The sequence below is a fragment of the Microtus ochrogaster genome, linkage group LG9, assembly GCF_000317375.1.
Source record: "Microtus ochrogaster isolate Prairie Vole_2 linkage group LG9, MicOch1.0, whole genome shotgun sequence".
NCBI classification, from domain to species: domain Eukaryota; kingdom Metazoa; phylum Chordata; class Mammalia; order Rodentia; family Cricetidae; genus Microtus; species Microtus ochrogaster.
The window spans coordinates 15,574,954-15,590,651 of NC_022034.1; the positions used below are offsets into that span (position 1 = coordinate 15,574,954).

At 41.9% G+C, this 15,698-nt stretch overlaps 1 protein-coding gene across 2 annotated transcripts in view; it reads left to right on the plus strand.

The window, feature by feature from the left end:
• Rgs17 (regulator of G protein signaling 17) overlaps positions 1-15,698 on the plus strand; it is an 89,357-nt gene that overhangs the window by 54,960 nt on the left and 18,699 nt on the right. For both annotated transcript variants that reach the window (XM_013352346.2, XM_026787337.1), the window contains exon 2: positions 4,955-5,098. In XM_013352346.2, coding sequence (XP_013207800.1) covers positions 4,980-5,098 — 119 coding nt within the window. In that variant the 5' untranslated portion in view covers positions 4,955-4,979. The remainder of the gene's footprint in view (positions 1-4,954; positions 5,099-15,698) is intronic.

The following is a 15,698-nucleotide window of genomic DNA, read 5'->3' on the forward strand; positions in this document are numbered from 1 at the left end:
GTTCATACTCATCCTTAGTGAGGTAGACTGAGTCTAGACCCATAGCTGACGTTCATACTCATCCTTAGTGAGGTAGACTGAGAAAAGGCGAGGAACAAAGTCAGATCCAATGAGGACTTTATCTGAAGTTAGAGGACTGTGTACGAAAATGTCAGATCTCCACCTTAGAGAAAAAGACACTGTGACACTCAGTGGAAGGAAGCACCTTCCACTATCATTATCAGTACCTACCATCATCAGTAATCAGTAGTTATTGTGCATCTACTACAGACAGGGAATACTGTGTGATTCCAGGAAACACACACACTATACAAACACAGAGATAGACACATACACACCACACACATACACACAGATACACCACACACACACCACACACACACAGACAGACCCATACACACTACACACAGAGAGAGACACCCACCACACACACAGACACAAACACATACACACCACACACACACAGATATACCCACCACACACAGAGACACATACACACCACACACACATAGGCACACCACATGCACACACACCGACAGACATATACACACAGACACACCCATCACACACACACAAACAGACACACATACCACACACACTCATATACAGATACACACATCACACACACACACACACACAACCATGCACATCTTCCTTTCAAGAGTTTTACAATATTATTGAAAAACAAAATGATGGAATAAAACCTTGAGGAATACTATTTGTTGCTAATCACTGACAGTATGACCTGAAACTGTAGACATTGATGTAAACAGGGTTTCTCTGCCTTCCTCGCAACTGCACTGTGAACATGTGGCCTCAGAGCCAAGGGAGGTTTTCGCTTCAGTCTTATCATCCTGGTGATTTTCTGACCTCCAGAAGTCAACTTCCTTCAAATATGTTTGGCTTTGAATTGAAGGCTCAAGAAGGTGTCACTTGAGACCCATGCCACCCATGAGACAAATCTCAGTATCTCTGATTTGCTGATCCATCTTCTAGCTCTTGGGGTCTTTGCAAAGCAAATCCATATTCTCATCTTCATGCCATCATCTCAAATTCTGGGTTATGATTCTTTGTCTAGAGTATGCTTATCTTTCTTATAAAGATAGAATTCTTTAAAAAAGATATTTCTGAGTTTCTTTCTAAGTCCTCCTTTTAGTTTTCTGAACACGTTTCGGTGTCTTTTATAAATGGTGGTGACAGGAACTGAGCATAATATTTAACCATCCCAGAAAAAAAAATGTACCTCAGCTTCTCTTAGAAAATATTCATCAGTTAATGAATTCTCAGTTCTCATTATCTGTTTTGTTCGGAACAAAATGCAGTTGGCTGATATAATCCTCCAGATACCCAGACATTTCATGTGCTGCTACGAAGCTGCGTCTTTCCTGTCCTAGTTTCAAGGAGCTGCATTGAGGTCCCAAATCAGCATCCTTAAACTTATAAATTATCCCTTTAAATTTTATCCTGTTTTATATGGCTCGGTCTTCAACCTATAAAAGGATTTTGATCACTGCATCTGATCCAAAGAGAACTCAAGGAAAAGGAGAAATAGAAGAGCAAAATTATGCACAGCTGGAAATGAGATAAGAATTTTAACATTCTCTGAGAGACACAATATTACAAAACAGAGAAAGAATCCTCCCAGGTCACTGTCCCTAATTTGTAGGTTTTCCTGGCAAACAAATTTGTTTCGGCCTTGAGGAGAGAATAGGGATGCTGCCACCATTAATCCGGATTCCATCGCGGCCTTCCCGGCATTTATTATAAAGGCTAAATAAAGCATGTCTGAATGTGGCTGGAGTGAGAGAGCATTCGGGACTGTGCACTGGCTGCTTGACTAGCTCTGCTCTACTCTGCCCTGGTTCCTGGGCTATGCTCAGATAGCCTGATGGAAAGCCATAGTTTGGAACAGGTACAAGCATCTTTGAGAAAGAGGGAACAGCTCCTTCTGCTTTCCTTCCCCCAAGAGTCAAAGAGATAATAAAATGTGTTGACTGACAGATATCCAAAAGTATCTGAGAACAAACAAATGGCAGGATTGTTTTAAGCGCAGATTTTTGTGTCGATCCTAACTTTGAAGATGAAGGGGATGAGAAGAGAGAACCAGTGTTGGCCTGCAAGAGGGGAGTGAGAGAGAAAACAGCGAGAGGGCGCCCAGGAAAGCAAACAGGGAGAGGGCTTCCTAGAGTCATCGGCACCTGCCTTACACACTGGGACTGCTGTGACAAATGCCCGCGGACTACGTGGTTTATAAACAAGAGCCCTTGGTTTCAAGGGCTGAGAATCAGTGTTTGGGGTCCGGTATGGCCAGGTTCTGATGAATTCCTGATTTCTCTTAGTATCCTCACATTGAAAAAGGCAAAAAAAATTGCCCTGGGGTCTGTTATTTAAAGGTAGGAATTTTATTCACACGGACACCATCCCCCTAACTTGATTACCACCCCCGAAAGCCTTGCCTTTCAGCACCCTCACACTAGGGACCAGGAATTCAGTGGATTTGGGGGTGATAAGTCCAGTTCACTTTAATGATGAATTCTATCAATAGGCCTGCTGTGCCTTAATTAATGCCACCACTGTGACAGAATATCCGGAGCCCAGCAATGTATAAAGAAAAGTTCCCTTTGGGCCTTGAGGTTTAAGAGGCTGAAGAGTTTGAAGCCGGGTCCCAACACCTGTTTAGTTTCCATAGGTCACATGCAAAGTCAACACAAGACAGAAAACAGACAGCAGTCAGTCATATGTGAAGGAGTAGACAAGCTGACGTAAAATAACTCACACTTGTGATGAATTCAGTCTCATCGGAAGTTCATTTGAAAGTTCACAAGGGTTGACCCACCATGATCCAATCAACAGTAGGGCTTTCCCTTCTGCCATCACATTGGGCAGTTAAGTTTCAGTGTGAGTTTTACTGAGACATTCTGACGTTCAACCTAACACGGTCCAGTAAACAAGGAAAAAAAAATGAGTCTTGAATTAAAAGATATGGGGACACGTTGTGATGTCTACAAGATCAGTTTCAATAGGAGGGAAGGGCAGTGTCTCCTTTTCTTAATTTATGTAACTTTAAATTTAATTCTGATTCTTCCAAAAAGAAACTTGGGGCTCTATCTTAGCCAGTCATTCAGTCTGGTGTCATATTTTTACCAGTTTCAATGCTTAGTTGTTAACATGGTGGTGTTGTTGGAGGATGTTAGTTTGTTTCCTGGCCACCCAGACTCCCGAAATAATCACACAGAAATTATATTATTTGCAATACTGTTTGGCCAATAGCTTAAGCATATTTCTGGCTAACTCTTATATCTTAAACTAACCCATCTCCACTAATCTGTGTATCATGTGGCTGTGGCTTACTGGGTAAAGTTCTATCCCTGGAGTCTGTCTCTGGCAGGGCTACATGGTTTCTCCTGACTCCACCTTCTTTCTCCCAGCATTCAGTTTAATTTTTCCCACCCAGCTCTGCTCTGCCCTATCACAGGCCAAACCAGCTTCTTTATTCATTAGCCAACAAAAGCAACACATAGGAAGAAGGGCTTTCCTCACCAACATGGCATGGCTCCTTCCTCTGATTTCATTTTCTTATGACTAAAGTCCAGCAGGCTAAGGTAATATCTGAGTTTGTCAGAAACAGTCCCCACTCCTGAGTTTTTGTTTAGCTGAATAGAACATTACCACAGGTCCTTTCTCTCGTAGCATATGGAAAGCATAATATTCCTCTTCATTACCATGTTTGTTAACAACTTACTTTCAATCAAAATGTTATTTCTCTGTCATTAGATCCACATTATCCCCCTTGGCCTTGTAAATCTGGGTTTCGCTCTATATGTGAGTGTGGGTTTGTTTTTGTTTGCTGGATCCTGCTCGACATGTGGTATGATTGTTTTGTTTTCTTCTGAAAAGTTTCCAGCCAACTCCCCTTAAAAAATCTCATCCCTGACAATCTGTTCATTCTTTCCTCAGGCTGAAAATATTGTTGAGCATGTGCTGGGACCTCTGTGTTTCCCCTCAGCTTGTGTCCACTCTCTTCTGCTTTAGTCTTTTCCTTTTGTCTTTGCTGCATTCTATATATATTCTTTGATGCTATAACTTAATTCTTCTGGAAGTTTTTTAAAAATATTGTTTTGGATTTATTTATTTTGTTTGCATGAGTGTTTTTAAAATTTATTTATTTATTATTGATTTTTATTGAGCTCTACATTTTTCTTCGCTCCCCTCCCTGCCTCTCCCCTCCCCTCAGCCCTCCCCCAAGGTCCCCATGCTTCCAATTTACTCAAGAGACCTTGTCTTTTTCTATTTTCTACTTCCCATGTAGATTAGATCTGTGTACGTCTCTCTTAGGGTCCTCATTGTTGTCTAGGTTCTCTGGGATTGTGATTTGTCGACTGGTTTTCATTGCTTTATGTTTAAAAACCACTTTATGAGTGAGTACATATGATAATTGTCTTTCTGTGCTGGAGTTACCTCACTCAAAATGATGTTTTCTAGCTCCATCCATTTTCCTGCACAATTCAAGATGTCGTTGTTGTTGGTTTTTTTTTTTTCAGCTGTGTAGTACTCCATTGCGTAATTGTATCACATTTTCCTTATCCATTCTTTGGTCGAGGAGCATTTAGGTTGTTTCCAGGTTCTGGCATGAGTATTTTGACTGAATGTGAGTATGTGTACCATGTGTGTGCAGTGCCAAAAGGAGCCAGAGGGGGGCATCAGATCTCATGGAACTGGAGATACAAGCTGTTTACAAGTCCCCTAGTGGGTACTGGGAATTGATCTGGGTCCACTGCAAGAGACTGACTAGTGATCCTAACCACTGGGCCACTCTCCAGTTCCTGAGTGTTCTTTGAAGAGAGCATTCCAATGTTTTGGGTTTTCCATTTCTGAAACCTTGTATCTAATATTGTTTCCCTCCAGTTACCTTTATGATAGCCTTTCACACCTTTTATTTTCTGTGTTTCTTCAGCCAGCTGGGTTCCCAAGTAGCTGAAATGAGAAAAAGGCAGCAATCCCAAAATGAAGGAACACAGGCTGTATCTCCAGCACCCGGAAACCAGAGGCCCAACAACACCTGCTGCTTCTGCTGGTGCTGCTGCTGTAGCTGCTCCTGGTAGGTCACCTAAAATGTCTGAAATTAGAGCCAAAGAATATGATTTTTGTTGCAATTTAACAACTGACACGCTGCAGGATATGTTTATTCTCCCCCCCCTTATCAAACCATAAAGAGAAAGACAAGCTGGTCTCCAAGTTTTCTGTCTTATGCTAAATGTCCACGATTCAGGTTTCTTTCCGGGTCCAGATTCACAAAGTGTAGTGAATGTGAAAATCAGTCCATTCAAAATCTCTGAGAGTTCCATGGACCAGACAGCTCAAGATGAGACTAGACTTACTGGAACTTTCCATTGAACCCTAAGCCTGAAATTTTTTTCTAGACCCAATTTTCCCAGGAGAGCTACTAGCCTAGCAATGGCTACTAGGTCTCCTTGGCCTATTTCAAAATCTGACAGAAGCCTCAGGTGGCTGGGTCTTCTTCTGCATGGTCTCCACTGGTTTCCAGCGTCCATTAAAGTTGCTCTTTGATATGGGATGGAAATCTGTCCTCCTAGTGAATTGGGGGTTATTATAGACATCAGAAAGGCTCAGGAAGGCTCAGACTAGTCATTTATGTATCTAAACATATATATATATACGTATTTATATATGTATATAAACATATACATGCATATTTATATATGTATATAAACATATATACATATTTTTATATATATTTATACATATATACATGTTTATATATATATATATATATATATAATTTGCTTCCTAAATGATGATTCTCTGTTAGGGAAAGTCATACATGATTAATTTGAATTCAACTTCAGAGGGAGGAAAGAGAGTTCTAGGTGGAGTTGCTGTCTCCATCATAGTTACATTGTTTTTGTCCTCATCACTGCCACAGAGACTACTGAGCACAAGTCTTAGCCCATGGACAACCTAATGAGAGAGTGCGGGGCTTCCTAAGTCAGACTGCCAGAGATCAACTGGTGTCCTTGTTTGTTACCAGCTGTGTGACTGGTAATACATCAGGTCATCTTTCTGGTCCTCCCAGCCTTACCTGTCAAATAACGAATGTAAACCCATACCTCATAAGGCTATAAAATTAAATGAGATGCTACATGCGGTGCCCTAAGAGGAGCGTGTGACACAGAGTGAGCATCTAATGGATTTAGCTCCCCGGGTAATGGATAATCGCATACTGTAATAATAGAATCCGCTCAAAGAGTGCAGTGCAAAATTAAAAAGCCAGCATGGAGGGCCAGCGAGATGGCACAGCAGGCAAAGGGACTTGCCGTGTGAGCCTGGTGACCTGAGTTTGATCCCGGGAACCAGCACGGTGTCAGCAGAGAAGCAACGCTGTTGGACCGTCTTCTGACCCACACGCCTGCCACGGCACACCCATTCCTTTACACACACCAACACATGCAGAGCGTATATACACACAGCAATTATGAAAGTTTAGAAGCAGCATGTAGATGCAACATCATGTGTGAGGATATTTAATTTGTATTTTAATAACTAAAGCTTGCCTGAAGATCGGGGAGTAAGACAGCCACACTGATCAGCTGTACAAACCAAGCAGTGGTGATAAACACCTTTAACCCCAGTGGCCACACTAGTTTGCCATAAGAACCGGGTGGTAGTAGTACATGCCTTTAATCCCAGCACTGGGGAGGATTATAAAATGGGAGGAGACAGGTTTCAGGCTCAATCTCATTCTGAGATTCCTAGAGGCAGGATCGCCATTTCAGACTGACATAGAGGTACAAGTCAGTGGCTGGCTGCTTTGCTTTTCCGGTCTTCAGGATGAACCCCAATATCTGTCTCTGGATTTTCATTAATCATACAACAATCATGCCTGCACACACACAAGCATGCACACACATCATGTATGCACACAACAATAAGGAATGTTTAGAAACAGTATGTAGATACAACACAGAAATTATCCCAGAAAATAAACCATTTTTTTCTAAGTTCTGTATAAACATCAGCTACGGTTATACAGTATTAAATATGTGCTTCTATTTCTCATTTGCTCTTTGCTATGCTCTTGAAATAAGTCATCATTTATTTGCCTAATAATATTTAGTTTTTGATTTTTTTAACTTTCTTTCATGTGTATGGATATTTTGCTTGCATGTACATCTATATGCCATGTGCCTCATGGTGCTAAGAAAGACCAGAGAGGACATCAGATGGTGCTGAACTGCCACGTGGGCTCTGGGAATCGAACCCAGCTCACCTGAAAGAGCAGCCAGTGCTCTTAACCACCGAGCCATCTCTCCAGCTCCAGTTCATTCTTTTCAGAATTAAAATACACTACAATAACCTTAAAGTTGGGTGGCACTTTGTTAGACACCTAATAAACAGACATTGGTCATTTTAACGACAGGTATTTATTCTGAGAGATGTAAGTAGGGCCATTTCTTCCTTTAGATAGCATCATACATTAGACCTAAACAAATGGTAGATCATGCAGGCCAATCACTCCATGTGGATCCTTGAGAACTCAGTAGGCAGGAGATGGATGCTGTCAGTGTAGCTCCTTTGACTAATTTGATGAGTGATATCATCTATTTTATTTTATTTTTGTGTATGGGTATTTTGTGTATATATGTACCACATGCATGCAGTACCTAAAGAAGCCAGAAGGGGGCATCAGATCCCTTTGAACTAGATTTATAGACAGGTGTGAGGCACTATGTAGGTGCTGGGAACTGAACATGGGTACTTCAAAGAACAGCCAGGGCTCTTAACTGCTGACCTCTACAGACCTGTGACATTGTATGTACTAGTACACTCTACCAATAAAAAGTACACTACAGTAAATACAAAAATGGCTAACAATTTGTCAGCAAGTGTGTACTACACATAACTAGGTGTGCTGTGTGCTCATGGGACCTACAGGATAGATGACTGTCTACACCATCATCAGAGATGAGTGGGCAATGTGTTGCACTACAGAACAGTGCCTAAGTTCTCACTAAGATAGGGAATTTAAAGTTCCATTATGATTAAGGACCAGCATTACCTATAATCTGCCACTGATGGAAACATTTTTATGTCGTATGTAACTATACTCCATGAGATTTGATTCCATTGCCTCCTAGACATCTATGTCTCTGAAACAGTTTGATGTTTATGAACGAGTTAGGGTATTTGATTATTCAGCTCGTTCACAAGCATCAAGTTATCACCAAACACAGAGTAGCTTCTGGAAGCTGCATCCGCCTTCAACACCTTTGGAGTGATAACAAACTCCCTCAAAGGCATGATGCCGTGGCTGGGTGCTGGGGTGTTAGCTAGCTTGAAACAAGAATCTAGTTGTCAGAATTGTTCTTGTCAGCCATGGTCATGATCCCCTAAAATAATAGTCTATACATTTATGAGACATGAAAGCTGTGATAGGTAGTTTCTCTTTTAATACGAAATTTTACTCTTTGTGTTCATCATACATAGTGATAAATTCCACTAGGATGTTTTTGTGTTAAGTATATCTTGAGTAGATTCAACCCTCGCCTTCCCCTGTCTCTTCCCTCTCCACCCCTTCTCCTATTCATTCCCCCAGATAGAAGCAATTTAGGTTTTCAGAAAGCACAAAAATTCAATAGCCTTGCATTATGGATTTTAATTATAATTTTGTTTACTTAATTTCAGATAAAAATGTCCTTTACACATAAAGTTTTCAGAATTTCATTATTTTTGAACTTTGAATTTAGGAAAGAAAATTGCAAGCTTTACTTTTTTTTCGAGTAAGTTAAAAAAAAATGTTCTTTAAAATTTCCAGGCTAGGTCAAGGGGCAGAACAAAAGCACCATGACAACAAAGTGATTTAGAGCCTGAGAAGCGTTAGGAATCAAAACATGAAACAGCTGTCACCATGAATGGGGACTATTGCCATGTGACGGGTTTCGCTTCCTTTTAAGGAAATCAAGGGCCAATAAATAAATAAATAAATAAATAAATTTCTATGTCTAGGAACAAATGTAAATGTTCACGATAGCTCCCCATGATGGGCTTTTAAAATAATATAGTGTTGGTTTCAGATTTGTATTTTTCATCTGTACTTCACTGACAGCCGCCTCTCATTTTATAATTTACCCCCCCTTATAAAATTATCAGCATATTTCATGGTAGAAGGGGTGCAGAGTGCATTCCTGCTGGGTCTCCCAACAGTCTCCTCCACGTCTAGAGTGGGACATCACTCCTAGTGACGGCTAGGGACTGCCGCCTTGTGAAAGAGCCACTTGCTTCCCTAACACGGTCTCCTCCTGTTGTTCCCTGTGTCCTCCATTTCAAGAAGAAATGTCAGGAAATGAGGTGTGCATCCTTTAACTGCCTCATACATGAACCACGAATGCCCAAAGGACAGTGAACAAAATCTGTGTGCACACCGGGCCTTTTCTGCAGGAAAAGGGGTACTTTGACAGGACCGCTTTCTGAAGGTTCCAGGTCCACCCTTACTTGCCTCTTCAGCTAGCCGGCTCCTGACTGATTATTTTTACTGAGGAACACTTTGAAACATCCTGCTGCTTCTTGCCGCCTGCTGTCGGGACAGTATGACGTATAGGAGCTGCTGAAATGCTTGTACCCAAGACAGCATGTGTGCAAGTGCCCTGGGGACTAGAAACTCCTGTGTTCACAAAAGTTCCTTGTATAGGGCATGAAAAAGGTCGCAGAGTAAAAGCTTTCCGGGTGTTTTTGAACTGAAAGCCAAAGCTCCAATAATCTGCAAACCTCTCGGGACAGCAGAGGTCGCATTAAAATAACCCAGGCTAGTTCCCCCCCAAGTCACTGGGTGCTGCCTCCTCTTCAATGCCTGCCTGCTTTTAGTGGTGTTCACCAAGCAAGAAAGATTACAAATGTAAACCCAATGGTCATGGTCTACCCTCCCCCTAGTTCACATGACCTGTCTGATGATGACTGATGGCCAGTGTCTCAGTGCTTTTAGGACTGTGATAAAACACTATAGCCAAAAGCAACTTGAGGAGGAACTATCTTTCATCTTAGACTTCTAGGTAAAAGTCCATCAGTGAGAGAAATAAGCACAGAAACTCAAGAAAGGGAGGAATCTGGAGACAGAAGCTGAAGCAGAAACTACGGGGTGCGGCGGGCAGTGCTGCTTCCTGGCTTGCTCCTCATGGTTTGCTCAGCCTGGTTTCTTACGGCACCCAAGACTACCAGCCCAGGAGTGACATCTCCCACGGCAAGCTGGACCTTCCCATGTCAATCATCAGACAGAAAAAAAAAAAAATCACTACAAGTTTGCCAATGGGCCAATCCGACGGGGACATTTTCTCATTCATGGTTTTCCTCTTTCTAAATGGCTGTGACTTGTGTCAAGTTGACATAGAATGAGCCAGCACAGTCAGGTCATGGCTAGGGAGAAGAGAGGATCCAAAGGCTTCTTGACAGAAGCCATCCTAGGGCTTCTGTTTTCAGTTTCCCTTGGACTCCTTCTTCCTCTGGCTGTTTTATGTATTAGACACAGTATTGTCATTTGCAATTAAAAGCACTCATGTGATTGAACATTTGGTCACCAGTTGAAGATGCCATTTGGGGAGGCCACATAACCCCCTGCCTTTTCTTTTTAAGGATTTAAAGGTTTAAACCTTTTTTTAAAGCCTTACCTTTTGGTGAGGCTTAGCTGGCAGGCATGGGCTACTTGGTGTGCACCTCTGAGGACTATGGCACCTCTGATTCAAGTCTGCATCCCTCTCTGCTTTCTGCTTGCCCTTATGAAGAAGGCAGCCACCACAAGGTCCCATCTCCACAGAAGACGCTTCCCTGCTATGATGAATTAATTGCCTCCAAGGCTAGAAGCCAAAATAAGAAACAAAACTATCTTCACCAAAAAAAAAAAAAAATGATGATGGAAATATGTCTTTTCATTACATAGGTTGGAAACATACCTGCTACAGAGGTGAGATTAGATGGCAGGCATTTTAATATGCGGTGCACTGACTAGGCCCCATTTATATGATACTCGCAAACTTTTCATTCCCAGGTTGGATGCGAACCACTGATAAACACAACTTTCCCAGTCTAACTCACAGTCTCAAATGCTGCTTGGGGTATTGTTCACCAGATTTGGCCAGTGACACTAGATTCTTTACAGGAAAGATTGGTCACGGAATAAATTTAGTAAATTAACTAGTCCTTTGAAACTAAAACTGTCTTCTAGACACATTCATTCCAGAATTCCCAGACCGTGGGATGGATCTCGCTAAGCAAATGTTGAGACCTTCGTAAACATGCTTTCGGTTGTCCGTCCCTCCATTTTTTAACAAGTACCAAGCCTCTGTAATTCAAAACAGTGCAAAAAGAATGTGCTATTTTATCCTCCGATGCTGTCACCCCTGAGCTCCCTGCCAATGGAAATACTAAGATGCATGCTTCCGAAGCCAAAGGATATTTTTTGCAAAGGAAAACAAAAACCCAAGTCTGCGCCATGGTGAAGAAACCGCTCCCTGGAAATACCGAGACTCGCAGCATGCAAGCTGAGTGATCTCATTAGAGGCTGCAATGAGCAAGTGTCTCCGGTGTACCTGTCGCCCTCAGAGAGCTGAGTCATCTCGCATGAAGAATAACCTGTTCCTCTGAAATGATTTTCTCTACACAGCACTTATGACAGAATCATCATGAACATAGCTTATACAGAGGTCCTGGCTTGAGACGCCATCCTACAACGACATGGGGGAAGTTCCTCAATAGCTCCTATAAGCTATGTGAAGTTTACCAGTGAATCGTAGCTGTCATAGGCTATGGACACAAGCCAAAGAGTGGGCAGTAGGTCTCTGGAACGTCTATGCAGCATTCATTCATTAAATCACAAGGTTACAGTCGATTGATTATCCATTGTTGGTATGGTTTTATCTCATCAGCACTCATTCACCAAGTTCACCCTGTCTCCATGGTGACAACGAACAGAGTCATTAGACAATCCAGGCACCAGTACTTGGTTTGATTACCAGGTTAGATTTTGAAAGAGCTCAGTACTTTAGCTGCCTCCGATCACATCTAAAACAGACTTAATAGGTGCCTGTCTATCGTGAAGCTGTAGGAATAAAACCTAAGCTGACCTGTGTCCACCACAAATATAGTCTCCCTACCTTTTTTTGAAATTTCACTTACTTAAAAAAAAAAAAGTGCTTTTCTGTGGAAGAGATGGCTCAGTCTTTGAGAGCACTCGTTGCTCTTGCAGAGGACCCTGCTTCAGCACGCTGCACTCACGTGGCAGCTCACCACCATCCAGAACGCCAGGCCCAGGGGATCTGGCGCCCTCTTCTGGCTCCGGTGAGCACTAGGCACACAGTCAGTGTGGTATAAATACGTAGAGAAGACAATCGCATACATAAAATAAAAATGAATGAATCCTTTAAGGATGAATATTTTCTTTTCTTAATATTTATTTATTTATTATGTATACAATATTCTGTCTATGTGTATGCCTGCAGACCAGAAGAAGGCACCAGACCCCATTACAGATGGTTGTAAGCCACCATGTGGTTGCTGGGAATTGAACTTAGGACCTTTGGAAGAACAGGCAATGTTCTTAACCTCTGAGCCATCTCTCCAGCCCCAGGATGAATATTTTCTAAGTTTCACATTACACAATTTAGGTTTCCAGTGGAAAGATGCAAAGGGAAGAAATGAAATAGTGGATTAATTTATCATGCAGAGCATATCTAGGAGAGTAAAGGGGTCGCCATGACACAATCATAGCGGAAGAAACATGGTTAACTTGAGTCAGCTCTGTAAGGAGGGAGCCACCGTGGGAGCTAAGACAGCGCCTCTGTACGTCAGCTAGTTCAGTACAGAACAAAGACAAGAGCCCAGCAAACTTTCTGGGGACATCACTGTGATTTCTATGACATGAGTACCCTGAGGTGGGGACAGGAAGAGAGAAGTCTGTGCAGTCGGCAGTGCCATGAGAGGAAAGTAATGCCCTAATCCATGCGTTCCCTCACAGGCAACTGCAGAGGGATGTCATCTACGTAATTCTTGATGGTTTCAAATTCATAATCAATATTAATCATCACATATATCTTTGTTTTGATATCAAAGATATCATGATATATATGAACCTACCTCTCACGGATGACAGCATCGGTTGCCAAGTGGAAGGCAAATGTTTACCATTATTTTTTAATAAAACCATATATATTTCATAAAAATATGGAACCATCCCAATTATTCATCCTATAAGTGACAGAACAAGGGTAGCACCGAGTGTTTCCTTCTGAATAAAAGCTGCCCTGTCACATTCAGAGACAACACAAAAATTCTCAAGATATTTTTTTTTCCCCTTAAATAAAGCTGACTTTCAGGACCCAACATGAGAAGACTAGGCAGTCTGGGATTAGGCAGATCCGGTATGTCTCTTTTATCACGTGTAAACAGGAAGCCCTTGACAAGTCTCCTAATTCCTCTGAGCTTCAGCTTCTTCTCTAGTACGATGTGAGTAAGAACATAAACAAATCTGTGTATGCGTACACACACACATATGTTCACATGTGTGTGAGCCTACATGTATGCTCATGTGCAGATATAAAGACCAGAGATAAACCTCAGTTGTCGCCCCTCAGTAACCCCCCAACTTGTCTGTTGAAACACAACTTATCACTGCATGCTCAACAATGAGGCTAGCCTGACAGGACAGGGAGTCCCCTGGCCACTGCCTCCCTAGCACTGGGGTTACAGCTCTGTACCACATTTTTATATGGGGGCTGGGGCTGGAAATCAGGCCCTCGGGTTTGTATAGCAAGAGTTGTTGTATTTTCCAGCGCTTGTGTACATAGAAGCCTTTTACTCTACAGTCTTCACATGAATAATCCTTAACTAAAGTTATCCTGACCTCACAAGTCTCAGTGTACAAGGGATTTTTCTGGACATAGTAGGATTTGACTACTGTGTGCTTGCCAGTGTTCTCGTTAGCACGTTGCCAGTTGATGTAACCAATACCATTTCTGCATTCTCTCTCGCTGTGCTTTTGCTCTTGGGTTCTCTGATAACTAGAATCTTCTTGAAAGGTGCACCACACCGGCAGAAAGCCCTCGGAGCCCCAGAGATTCCATAGACAGCCCTCACGTTCCCCTGCATATTAACATTGTTATTGCCGATCATATGTATCCCCAGTGATATCCCCCACTTCTTTTCCACAGGAAATCTTAGTCATAGGAACTGGGAAGTCCCAGTCAAGCTATGAATGGGAAATGAATCCCTGCCAACTATGAAGCGCATTTCTGTAGATCAACTGCTAACGTCGTAACCTTCCCCCGACTGCAGTTTTTGCAAGAACACTGAGTCACACTCCTGCACCCCAGTCGAATAAGTCATGTAAAGAGAAGGAGGAATACCCACACATCCTCTCCAAGACAGTGTCTGTCCACGAATGGGAGTTGCTTTGGCCTCCTCAACCTGAGGTATCTGTTCTTCTCCAAAAGCATCCACTCGCTACTTCTAAATTGCAAAGACAATGACAGTGGGTTGAAAGAGGAGCTTAAATAGCTTCCAGTCCACTCTGAGACCGGAAGAGCCCAATGGCTGGCTTGTAGCTTATACTATCATCTGTATAGTTGGTCCTGTAATTCTCTTCATTTTAAGGAAAAACAAAGATTCATTCTTCATGCCAAATAAGAAAATTTGGTCCTCTAACTGAACATCAGCTTGCACAATGGATCTAGATTTTAGCCATATCGTTTCTTGTTAAAAGAGGCTGGAAGATCCCAAAACTAATCAGCTTGTCAATGTACCTAAAATACCTGTTTTAGGATTTGAAATAAAATTTAATACAGAAAAAAGGATTTTTTTTTAAGCCTACCTTTAAAAAATGTGTATTATGGAGAAAAGTCAAAACCAAGGAGAGATTGAGTCAGGCTGAAAAAATGTGTCTTTGTTTTTCATGGATTAAAACAAGGAAAATCTTTTTGTTTATTTGTTTGTTTTCTTCAAGACATGATTTCACTATGTAGTTCTGGCTCTTCTGGAACTTACTCTGTAGAGCAGGCTGACCTCAACCCCACAGAGATCCACCTGCCTCTGCCTCCCAAGTTCTGGAATTAAAAACATGTGCCACTATGCCCAGCACAAAGTAAACTTTTATGCTCAAGCTAAGCTGAAATTGAAGTGATGTGGAGCATCTACTCTCACAATGGCTCTTTTAAAACAATATATGTGTATATTATATATGTTTGTCATTATTTACATATAGATATATAGGCTTTCAGCCACCCTTTGTTAGCTAAAACCCTCTCTAAGTATACGTGACTGTTTCCCATACTCACACACAGTGCAAAATGACTTGTTATTGGAAGGAATACTGAAAATGCTAATAAGAGTATGCCAGCATCATTCTGTCTTTGTTGTTTGTTTTCAGGACAGGTTTCTCTTTGTAGCTGGCTTTCCTGGAACTTTCTCCGAGACTGGGCTGAACTTGAACTTAGAGCCCACCTGCCTTTGCTTCCTCAGCGAGTGCGAGGAGTAACTGTTTTTTTTTTGTTTTTATTTTTGTTTTTTTTTGTTTTGTTGTTTTGTTTTTTTGATTTTTCGAGATAGGGTTTCTCCGTAGCTTTTGGTTTTTGTCCTGGAACTAGCTCTTGTAGACCAGGCTGGCCTCGAACTCACAGAAATCCGCCTGCCTCTGCCTCCTG